This window comes from Suncus etruscus, chromosome 15 (assembly GCF_024139225.1).
Source record: "Suncus etruscus isolate mSunEtr1 chromosome 15, mSunEtr1.pri.cur, whole genome shotgun sequence".
Taxonomy (NCBI): Eukaryota; Metazoa; Chordata; class Mammalia; order Eulipotyphla; family Soricidae; genus Suncus; species Suncus etruscus.
The window spans coordinates 34,846,726-34,858,934 of NC_064862.1; the positions used below are offsets into that span (position 1 = coordinate 34,846,726).

At 43.8% G+C, this 12,209-nt stretch overlaps 2 protein-coding genes across 3 annotated transcripts in view; both read right to left on the bottom strand.

Moving 5' to 3' along the window:
* Window positions 1–12,209, bottom strand: part of PISD (phosphatidylserine decarboxylase) — a 356,590-nt gene that overhangs the window by 152,759 nt on the left and 191,622 nt on the right. The window lies entirely within an intron of this gene.
* The window catches only part of EIF4ENIF1 (eukaryotic translation initiation factor 4E nuclear import factor 1), a 58,811-nt gene continuing 49,999 nt past the window's right edge, over window positions 3,398–12,209 (bottom strand). For both annotated transcript variants that reach the window (XM_049788960.1, XM_049788959.1), the window contains exons 14-18: window positions 10,711–10,795; window positions 7,999–8,131; window positions 5,681–6,025; window positions 4,888–5,052; window positions 3,398–4,132 (exon numbers count right to left, since the gene is read on the bottom strand). In XM_049788960.1, coding sequence (XP_049644917.1) covers window positions 3,891–4,132; window positions 4,888–5,052; window positions 5,681–6,025; window positions 7,999–8,131; window positions 10,711–10,795 — 970 coding nt within the window. In that variant the 3' untranslated portion in view covers window positions 3,398–3,890. The remainder of the gene's footprint in view (window positions 4,133–4,887; window positions 5,053–5,680; window positions 6,026–7,998; window positions 8,132–10,710; window positions 10,796–12,209) is intronic.

The window sequence follows — 12,209 nt, forward strand, 5'->3', positions numbered from 1 at the left end:
AAAAAACCAACCAAAAAAAAGAAATTACCATCCTTGAATTCACATCCTTGGAGCTGTCTAGCCAATAGTTTGTCTTATGGCCTAAATTAGTTCACATGTCCATTCCTTTTTGGTTTCAGGGCCACATCCTTTTGGTGTGTGTGCATGACACCTGGTGCTGGGGATTGAATCTGGGTCAGCCATGTGCAAGACATGCATTTCTCCGGTTCATTTGGTCTTTGTAATGACATCATTTGAGAATAAGATTGACGTCATTCTTTTCGCCATTCACCTCGGGTTACTCCTGGCTCTATGCTCAGAAATCACCTCTGGCAGGCACAGGGGATCATATGAGATGTCGGGATTTGAACCACCGTCCTTGGGCATGGAAGGCAAATGCCTTACCTCCCCTGCTATCTCGCTGGCCCCAACGTCTTTCTTTTCAAGTCCTCACAAGCCCATTTTTTTGTTTTTTCTTTTCTTTTCTTTTTTGTTTTTGGGCCACACTTGGTGATGCTCAGGGGTTACTCCTGGCAATGCACTCAGAAATCACTCCTGGCAGGTTCGGGGGACCATATGGGACGCTAGGTATCGAACCCTGGTCTGTCCTGGGTCAGCCACGTGTAAAGGCAAACGCCTTACCACTGCGCTATTGCTCTAGCCTCTGTGTTTTCATTTTTGGGCCACACCTAGCAGAGCTCAAGTCTTATTCTTTGGCTGGACTAAGGGGTCAAACCTGGGTTGGTTGTGTGCAAGGCAAATGCCTTATATCCGTGGTATGATCAGTCCACATACCCATTTTTAAATATTAGTAAAGGGAATAGAATTATTGAAGAATCAGAAACTACCTTTATTCCTGGATTGTATTTATCCTTATTATAGACCCTGACTAGGTATCTCTCTCAGTAGTTCTCAAAATGCTTGACTTTTTTCTGCCTCCCTTCCTCAACCCCACACATTTAGTTGAACATTAGCTGCTAAACTGTTTCCTTAGAGTTACTACTTTTCCCCATCTGACCCTCATACCATGAGTTTCTCTGTACCTTTCTGCTGTTTTTACATTTGAATGTACTTTCCATATGTTGTTTTTTAAATTATATTGTCAGCCAATTTGTCAAAGCTGATATTTTATTTTGGGGCCATATCCAGTGATGCTTGGGGGGTTACTTCTGGTACTATGCTCAGAAATCACTCTTGGTGGTCCCTGTAGACCATACTGGATCAAACTGGGCTAGCTGCATGCAAGGCAAGTGCCTTACCTGCTCTAGCTCTCCAGCGCCACTCCATTTTTCTCTGCCCATAACCTCATTGCTCCTGGAAGACTGCATTGATGTTCTCTCTTACCTCTCAATATACTAATATATATAATATATATACTAATGTATATAATAATATAATATACTAATATACTAAATATACTAAGTTTTTAGTTTTGATAAGCTCCATCTAGCTTCTGCTATAGCAACATTGCCTATTGCCTTGTTTCATCTTGCTAATTACTGGCTAATGGTTTTGTTCTTTGGTTGATGACCTTGTCTTCTCCAGAGAACAGCATAAAATGGAAGTTCATACTGGAAGCTCCAACTTATCCCTCCCCTTACGTATATTGGTTTATTATGGAGTAGAAACAATGGTACACATGTACACATAAAGACATCAGATGTGGCCATCTGTACTTTATCATAATTTGAGACTATTTTTCCGCTTCTACCTGTGGAAACAAAGCACTTTGCAGAATTTTAAACACAGGTTCTATTTCTTTCCTTTTTTTTTTTTTTTTTTTTAATCTTTTTGGTTTTTGGGTCACACCCAGCAGTGCTCAAAAATTGCTCCTGGCAGGTTCGGGGGACCATACGGGATGCTGGAATTCGAACCACTGTCCTCCTGCATGCAAAGCAAACACCCTACCTCCATGCTTTCTCTCTGGACCCACAGGCTATTTCTGAAGCTAAGGAATCATACTGAGAATAATACTGGAGTTAGGAAGAACTAATGAAAAACCACTAAGCAGAGCTCAATCCACAAAGCCAGGTTTTGTTGAAATGCTATCTATTTGATGTTCGTGGGCGTATTGGCCAACACTTTCAATATATAAGACCTGTGGTCAGACCCAGTAGCTTTGTCCTCTTGTGAATTAGAAAATGAATTCATTTGATTCTATAGCAGAAAGTCAAGACAGGTTACATACTTTTGTGTGTGTGTGTGTGTGTGTGTGTGTGTGTGTGTGTGGTTTTTGGGTCACACCCGGCAGTGCCCAGGGGTTACTTCTGGCTCCATGCTCAGAAATCACTCCTGGCAGGCACGGGGGACCATATAGGATGCTGGGATTTGAACCAATAACCTTCTGCATGAAAGGCAAACACCTTACCTCCATGCTGTCTCTCTAGCCCCTACATATACTCTTAAATAAGTACAAGTGTTAAGGGATACAGCAAAATTCACTTAGCTTGACCCTAAAGTATTCTGGTAGACTCCATCTCTTCACTGTGGTGAATGTAGTTAAGGTGAACAATGAAAATAAATGAGCTAAGGAGAGATACAGAACACAAGTCATCAGTTAACACACATTCAAATCTTGAAAGTTTTATGAAAGAAGCCCGTTAGAACAAGGTCTAGAGATAGTACAGTTGGTAGGGCGGGTGCCATTCATAGTTGACCTTGGTTTGATTCCCAGCACCCCATACGGTTCCCAGAGCCAGCAGTGGTCCCTCCTGAGTGCAGAGGCAAGAGTAAGCCCTGAGCACTGCCAGGTGAAGCTGAACCCCCCACCTTGCACCACCTCCAACCTAAAAAAAAAAAAAAAGACTACTAAAGAATTTTGAGGTTCTACCCCTACATATACCATTTTCCCCCTACAGGATGGGCTAAACCTAAAGATCCAGGGTGTTAACTGCTGGCTTTTCCCTTGATAAAATGTGGGTTTGAGAGAAACTATCATATACAGTTACCTGATAAGCAGTTTTCACCTGGGATTTAATTGTGGAAATTACAGAGTAGAATATAAAGTTGTCTGTGAGGTGAATGACCTGACCATAGGGGTCAGCTGGCCCATTGGGGTTGGGTAATTGGGTAGAACTTTTTTTGTTTTTATTTTCCCTGGCTCTGGGCTCAGAAGTCACTCCTGGCAGGCACGGGGACCATATGGGATGCTGGGATTTGAACTAAGGTCTGCCCTGTGTTGGCCACGAACAAGGTAAAATGCTATGGCTCCAGCCCAGGTAGAACTTTTAAAGTTCAAGAAAGTTTCCCTCCTAATGAGATGGAGTTCAGTTCTATCCATTCTAAAGAAAACTCAAAAACTTGAGATCAATTCCCTCAAGGAACCTACTCAACCACTTGGGTAACCTGGTTGGAAATAAGGGACTCAAGAAATAATCACAACAATGCCATTCACTTCAGTCTCACAAGCATGTGCAATTTTAATTAACGAAAAGAAAAAAATCCCAAATATACAAGTGAAAAAAAAAATCATACTATTGACACGGTCAGCTATTTTTATGTACAGCTTTGTAAGTTCAAAAAAGCTATCCTATATGTATATACAAAAATTGTTTATACACAAGTCTGTACATAAAGGTCTACATTTATTTTTCTTAGACCTCTTTCTTAGGTGCCACCTGTTTATAAAGACACCAACACTTCATTCACATATTTTACAAAAGGAAAAAAAAAAGACTTCCCAGGATTAGCATACTGCGTATCCTGGATCAAGACCACATAGGCTCTACTGGTTAAGATCCTTCTGTGGTAATGCAGACTACACCAGGGCCCTGGGCCCTCACAGAGTGCTCCAAAGTAAAAGCCCAAACCATCCCAAGATGAGGAAGCAAGAGTCCTGACCAGGGTGCTGCCATAGGTCCAGGTGAGCCCTTCTACCCTGCTCACTGTCGGTATGAGCCCATCTACCCTGCTCACTGTCGGTATTCCAATTCATCTACACTGATGACTTTGGCGGGCATGGAGGGCAGGGGCTGCTGTAGCACATCTGAACCAAACCATTTGGCGAGGCCCACTGGGGAGCTGCTCCTCTGGCTGGGGCGGTGATCCAGCTGGGAGTGAATGTGGGGTAGGCCTGACCGACTCGGCACATTCTGAGGGGTTGTTTGAATGTTGACAGTTGCTGCCTGGGAACCAGAGCCTGAAGGATGAAGAACTGTGGGCATAAGAAGGAAAAGTAGTCATTCAGCATGAAGGTGACAGTTCTCTATCAGGCCCATACGACTGAAACTTAGTATCGCTAGAATATTTAGGGCTTCTTATAAGGAACTTCTTTGCAAAATGTCAGCAATGTCAAAACATTGCACCTTAGAAACATGAGCTATTGGGCCGGAGAGATAGCACAGCGGTAGCACGTTTGCCTTAGACGCAGAAGGATGGTGGTTTAAATCCCAGCATCCCATATGGTTCCCCGAGTCTGCCAGGAGTAACCACTGAGTGCTGGCGGATGTGACCCAAAAAACAAAGGCAAAAAAGAAAAAAAAGAAACAGCTATTCAAAAGTATTACACATTTGAGAGCCCACCCTAGATAAAACCACTAGACATTCCATGGTAAGCAGCTGCATCACAAAAAAACTGTTAGGCTGGTGAGATGGCATCTACTTTGGGAAGTCCTCATGCTTTGTTAGATGGATTCTCAGTCTATTCTAAAAGTCTGTCAAAGAACAGATTTAATTCTCCCATAATCTTTAGGAACAGGAGTTCCAAATCCTGAGAGATTGGTACATTTCTATCTATTCCAATTTACCTTAAATAAAAACTTGATGGCTAGAAAGAACCAAAAAGAAAAAAAGATTGGGAAAAAAGGTATTAAAAGAATCAACTATCAATTTTAACTCACTTCCTCCACTGCAAAGCTTGTAACCCAGGCTAGCCTAGCCCTAGTTTACCTGGCCCATTCACAAACTCACCTGAGCGCTGTAGCTGTTGTTGCATCATTGCCAGATGCAATGGTGTCCCGGGGCGAGGGTTTAGGATTGGGTGACTAGCAGTAGGTAAAGGGTAAAAGGGTTGACCCAAAATTGGGCCAGATAGTCCCTGTAAATGAGTCAGATCCATCCCAGGAGGAAGCACACCTGTTGAACAGAAACAAACTGGTAGGAGTCTTAACTTACCTGGAAATATGCAGGCTTAACTTTAAAATGGCAATGATCTAATAGAATAAAGAACACCTAATCTTCAGTCCCAGATTTATTTGTTTGTTTTGTTTTTGGGTAACACCCGGCAGCGCTCAGGGGATTACTCCTGGTAGACACGAGGGACCATATGGAATGCCGGGATTCAAACCACCATCTGTACTGAATTGGCTGCGTGCAAAGCAAATGCCTTACCGCTGTGCTATCTCTCTGGCCCCCAGTCACTAATTTTTTAATGAAATAAGGGATGGGTTGGATTAGAACTTGATGCCCAGAGCCAGAGTGGTGGCACAGTGGTATGGCATTTATTTGTCTTGCATGTGGCTGATCTAGGACGGACTGTGGTTCAACCCCTTAGCGTCCCATATGGTCCCCCAAGCCAGCAGTGATTTCTGAGCACATAGCCAGGAGTAACCTCTGAACGCCCCCCTCCCAAAAAAAGAATTTGATGCCCATCAGATGAAAATCTACAGGTCTTTCTAAGGATGAAAACCTCCCATTGTACAGTATTTTCTTTTTTTTAAACATTGTACAGTATTTTCATCAGCATGCCAGGCCTCTGACTTACCAGTTTGGAGCAAATTTGTAAGATGCTGTGGATGTATTCCCTGGGCCAGCATCCTTTGGACCAATCCTGGGTGAAGCTGGTGAGCTGGTCGAACAATTGGGACATGGGGGACAAGGGGGACTTGATGGATAGGGCGGAGAAAAGGTGTTCCTGGAACAGGTGATGCCAAGGTGGGAGTTTTTCTCCCAGTTGGCTTAGGTCGGTAATCTTGTTCTTTGGTGTAGCGGTTGCTCTGGGACAGTGGAGTGGAACACGAAGGTCGCTGTAATGTTGATAGTTTGGGATTTATAGTAGGAGAAGAGTCTCGATCAGCACTGGGCAGGGAGTTGGGTGACAGAAGAGTTTCTGTAAGAAATGAAATTGGTATTGGTCGAAAACTCCCCACAATACTTTTTCCTCTAAATGATCCAGTAAATCTCATAATCTGTATTTGATTCCCTCAACAAGTTAATGACTATATTGTATGGACCACTATTTGCACCAAGTTTTGAAAATGTTTATACTGAAGTTATAATTAACCAGTTTTTTTTTTTTAAATCCATGTGCTTTACTCATACAGTCCTCCCAGGAATAGCAGTGAGCTGGCCTATCAGGTGTGGACATACAGCTCAGCCGTACACCTTGCTCTGTCCTGATGGCTATGCTCATACCTGTGTGGGATCAAGTTTCTGTTCTAATTAGTTTCTTGGAATTAAAAGGCTGTTTTATGTAGCCCCAAAAAACAAAGACTTGTTCATTTTCCTCTCTTTATGGGGAGGATGGTTGGTTTTGACCATATCCAGCAGTGCTCAGGTCTTACTCTTGGCTTTATATGCTCAGGGATCATTCCTGATGGACCATATGGGGTGCCAGGATCAAACCCACCCAGCCTGCAGTAGTCTTCTCTCTAGTTTCATTTTCTTCTAAAAAGTTGTCAGACCTCACCTTTGTGATGAAACCAGTGCATATTTTATTGGACAGAAGGTCATCCAGGACTGTGGGAACCTTTTCCCTGACAAACACAAAGGGCTTTGGAGATTTAGGTCATGCTGGTCCTAAAGTATAGCCCCTATGCTTTCCAGCATATATTATCTTACATATGTGTTGTTTTTGTTTGTATCTGTGCCACACCCAAGCTGTGTTCAGGAATCATTCTTGGCAATATCACTATCGAATCCAAGTCAGCCATATATAGGACTGAACTCTCTCTTCAGTTCCATTTTATTCTCTCTCTCTCTCTCTCTCTCTCTCTCTCTCTCTCTCTCTCTCTCTCTCTATATATATATATATATATATATATATATATATATTTATATAAATAAATAAATATATATACCCCCCCCATTTTTGGGCCATGTTTGGCAGTGCTAAGAGCTTACTCCTGGCTCTGCATTCAGGAATCACTTCTGGTAGTGCTCCAGAGATCCTATGGGCTGCTTAGGATCTAACCCAGGTTAGCCTCTGGCAAAGGTGAACACCTTACTCACTGGGTTCTCTCTAGCCCCTCACTTTTTGTTTGTTTTCACGTTTTCTTTTTTTAATTTAATGTTATATTTGTTTTTGTTTTTTTTTTTTTCCAGGATCACACCTGGCATCACTCAGGGGTTATTCCTGGCTCTATGCTCCTGGCAGGCACGGGGGACCATATGGGATGCTGGGATTCGAACCACCATCCTTTTGCATGCAAGGCAAACGCCCTACCTCCATGCTATCTCTCAGGCCTCCTTAATTTTTTTTTTTAAGATTATTTTTTTTTCTCTTTATTTGGATATCTTGATTACATAAATGATTGTGATAAGGTTTCAGTCCTATAAAGATCACCCCTCTTCACCAGTGCAACATTCCCGCCACCAAAGTCCCAAATCTCCCTCCATCCCACCCCACCCCCCACCTGTACTCCAGACAGGCTTTCCAGTTCCCTCATTCATTCACTTGATTATGGTAGTTCTCAGTGTAGTTATTTCTATAACTGTGCTCACCACTCTTGTGGTGAGCTTCATGGAGTGAGCTGGTGTTCCAGCTCTCCTCTAATTGTCTCTGAGGATTGTTACAAAAATGACTTTTATTTTTCTTAAGAGGCCTCCTTAATTTTAATTTTTTTTCTTTTTTCTTCATTTTTTGGTTTTGGGCCATAACCGGCAGTGCTCAGGGGTTACTCCTGGTTTTATGCTCAGAAATTGCTCCTGGCTTGGGGACCCAGGAATAGAAACCAGGTCTATCCTAGGTTGGCTGCATGCAAGGCAAATGTCCTACTATTGTGCTATCTCTCCGGCCCCTAATTTTAATTTTTTCTGTCACATAATTTCTTAGATAGCACACCTCTAACAACTACATAGTACCTTCACTGGTCTTCTGAATGTCTTCTTTGCAGTCACCAAGGGTTGTTTTTCCAGATACTAGCTCCTCCTTGCTTTTCTCTTTGCTCTCATACATCTTACGAATCACTGAGGTAGGGGTGAAGGAAGGAGAAAGCTGCAGAGAAAAAACAACTATCATTAGCACATTCCCCCAAATAACTATTCAATCTTTTTTTTTGGTTTTGGTTTTGGTTTTTGAGACACACCCAGCGGCACTCAGGGGTTACTCCTGGCTCTACGCTCAGAAATTGCTCCTGGCAGGCTCGGGGGACCATATGGGATATGGGGATTCAAACCACCAACCTTCTGCATGCAAGGCAAATGCCTTACCTCCATGCTATCTCTCCGGCCCCTAACTACTCAATCTTAAGTTTTCTCTCTTTCTCTCTTTTTTTTTTTTTTTTTTTTTTTTTGGGTTTTTGGGCCACACTCAGCGATGCTCAGGGGTTATTCCTGGCTGTCTGCTCAGAAATAGCTCCTGGCAGGCACGGAAATAGCTCCTGGCAGGCACGGGGGACCATATCATATGGGACACCGGGATTCGAACCAACCATCTTTGGTCCTGGATCGGCAGCTTGCAAGGCAAACGCCGCTGTGCTATCTCTCCGGGCCCTTAAGTTTTCTCTTACTGGCTATTTAGGAACTAGCCAATAAACTGATGAAGGAAAAGAAACAGAATGAGCCAAATTCCTGACTACAAAGCCAAAAGTAAGCATTACCAGGTGTGGTTGTCCTAAGTTCATTATTCCTTATTCACAACCATCTAGATTTGTCTAGTACAAAGAGCTAATTAATATAGAGCTTCAGGGTGGAGAGATATCACAGCAGGAAAGGTGCATGCCTTGCATATAGCTGGCCTGGGTTCCATCCCTAGTAGTCCATATGATCCTCTGAACACCACCAGGAGTAACCCCTGAGTGTAGAGCCAGGAGTAAACCCTGAGCATCACGGGGCATGGCCCAGGGAAAAAAAAATCCAAAAAAAACCAGAAAAAGATGAAAATAGAGCTTCAGGGGCCGGGAAGGTGGCGCTAGAGGTAAGGTGTCTGCCTTGTAAGCGCTAGCATAGGATGGACCGCAGTTCGATCCCCGGGCGTCCCTTATGGTCCCCCAAGCCAGGAGCGACTTCTGAGCGCATAGCCAGGAGGAACCCCTGAGCGTCAAACGGGTGTGGCCCAAAAACCAAAAAAAAAAAAAAAAATAGAGCTTCAAAAGTCTGTGGTGATAGGAACTGCTTATGTAGTCAGCTAGTTACTTCCCCAGCCTGGGAAGGCCAGAATATATCTGATGCAATAGATCTTCCATCTGAAAAAGGATTTTGGGGGGAATTATAGGACGAGGCTACACTTTCCAAGCAGTGCTCAAGAGACCCAGAGGCCCTTCAGTGATTCTTGTCTAACCAGGCTGGCATCATTGTAGTGTGGAAGGGCCTGAGGATTTGGTGCTGCTTTGGCCCTACCCAGGGATTATCACAGCCATCTCTGCAATGCTCATAGGACCACACCCAGTGATGCTAGGGATCAAACAAGGATGCCCAGGAGCATGTACCTTACACCCTTATACCTCTCTTTGGCCCCTGGCACAGGACTTTTCAGGGAAAACCTCAGCCTAATAATTTACTAAAAAATGTTCCCCTTATCTAAAATAACTAGTTATAGAGCTTAGAACTCAATTTTGGGAGGGGGGGTCACACCCGGCAGTGCTCAGGGGTTATCCCTGGCTCTATGCTCAGAATTCACTCCTGGCAGGCTCAGAGGACCATTTGGGATGCCAGGGATCAACGAGGTCCGCCCTGGATCAGCTGCGTGAAAGGCAGACATCCTACCACTACACTATCGCTCCAGCCCCTAAATTCCAACTTTTTTTTTTTTTTTTTTTTTTTTTGGTTTTTGGGTCACACCTGGCGTTGCTCAGGGGTTACTCCTGGCTCTCTGCTCAGAAATAGTTCCTGGCAGGCACAGGGACACCAGGATTCAAACCAACCACCTTTGGTCCTGGATCGGCTGCTTGCAAGGCAAACGCCGCTGTGCTATCTCTCCGGGCCCAAATTCCAACTTTTTATTTGGTTGAACATACTACATATATTGTCTCGTGTGATATATATCTATTTCTTGGAACATACTTTTCCCAAAGTAGGGGTTTCACCTAGAGGCCTGAGAGGGGAAGATCTGTAAGATTAAGTAGTAACAGGTAGGCATAAAAAAACCATTGTATTTTTGGGCTGGAGAGATAGCATAGCGGTAGGGCATTTGCCTTGCACGAGATGGTGGTTCGAATCCCGGCATCCCATATGGTCCCCCGAGCCTGCCAGGAGCTATTTCTGATCGCAGAGCCAAGAGGAACTCCTGAGCGCCACCAAGTGTGGAGCACCCCCCTAAAAAAAAAAAAAAAAAACCCATTGTATTTCTGTGAGACATTTTATGGTACATAGTACAGAATATACACAAATAGGGAAGAGCTTGAAAGTCATTCACAGGGGCCGGGCGGTGGCGCTAAAGGTAAGGTGCCTGCCTTGCCTGCGCTAGCCTTGGACGGACCTCGGTTCGATCCCCCGGTGTCCCATACGGTCCCCCAAGCCAGGAGCCGACTTCTGAGCACATAGCCAGGAGTAACCCCTGAGCATTACCGGGTGTGGCCCAAAAACAAAAAAAAAAAAAAAAAAAAAAAGTCATTCACAAAGTCAAAGGTCACTGACCATGCTTGTAATGGAGGCGGCAGGGGCAGGGGAAGAGGAACTCCCTCGGTGCACGGGTGCTGGTGACTTGGTCACTCGTTGTTGCCTGTGAACAATCCAAGTATCAGTCAGTCCTAAACTGATCAAAATGCAAGCAAACAGATGCTTAAGAACAGCCTAGGAATATAATATCCCATTTCCATTATCCAATTCCACTTCCAATATAATCAAGATCACATACTAAGTTGAGCGGAAAGTAACAAACTTCATAAACATGATCCTGGGTCACATAAAAACTCCTGGGACTGGGGGCCGGAGAGATAGCACAGCGGTAGGGTGTTTGCCTTGCAAGCAGCCAACTCAGGATCAACAGTGGTTCGAATCTCAGCATCCCAAATGGTCTCCCGTGCCTGCCAGGAGCAATTTCTGAGCATAGAGCTAGGAGTAACCCCTGAGCACTGCAGGGTGTGGCCCAAAAACAACAACAACAACAAAAGAACTTCTTGGGACTGGAGCAATAGTACAGCAGGTAAGGTGCTTGCCTTGCACAAGGCTAATCCAGGTTCGATCCCAGAACCTCATATGTTCCCCTGAGCACTGCCAAGAGTGATCCCTGAGTGAAAAAAAGGGTGAAAACTCTAAGCACTGACAAGTTTGGTTCCCTTTTCCCCAAAAAAGCCAACTTTCTAGTGGGGGAGATACCAAATTAAAGTACTCAGGTATATGATAGATATTAGGTTCCAACAATATACTACTATAGGTATGAGAGAGCAGAAGAAATAATATACTGTATTGTGCTGAAGGGACTCGGAAGGAAATGCATTAAATTGGGTGTGACCAATAAGCTTTAATGCAGGCAAAAGAACAGTTACAGGGACTTAGAAATATTTCATTCTGCTGTGCGTCAGACCCTGTTCCCCTACTCCAGAGGGTAAGAAACAACATTGACAACGGCACCTGGCATAGAACTGATGCCTGTGAAGCACTAATTAAAATAGAGAGCCAGAGACAGCTAGCTAAGACTCATTTGCATTATGCATTTCTCCTCATTTGCCATAATACACAAGGTTGATCGCAGGCCTCCCAAGTTAAAGAGAACAGACATCTCTCCTACCTTCAGACATTCTACTCATTCTCCCTTAGCTTGGAAGAAAATGGAACAGCTGATGAATATAAATATACTGAGAAGACTCCTCTCTAAAGAAAGCACCACTGCATTTCAGCCTCGTACTGTTAGGGCAAAAGTGTTTTGTTAATGATTTGGAAGTTTTGTCAATTGTAAGCAGCAGGAATTCTAAAACTCATGGCTTTCCAAGATAAGCTCCAATATTGTCACACCTTAGTGGCTCTGGCATAACAGTGAGGGGAGATTCTGGGTGATTTAGAGAGAAGTTCCAATCTGGCGATTCTGCATTATTATTATAATTATTCCTTTTGGTAGACATGTTTGAGCGCATACATACTAGATTCTGTTCTAGGGGCTAGATATGCAAATAAATAAGACAACTCCCTAGTTTTAT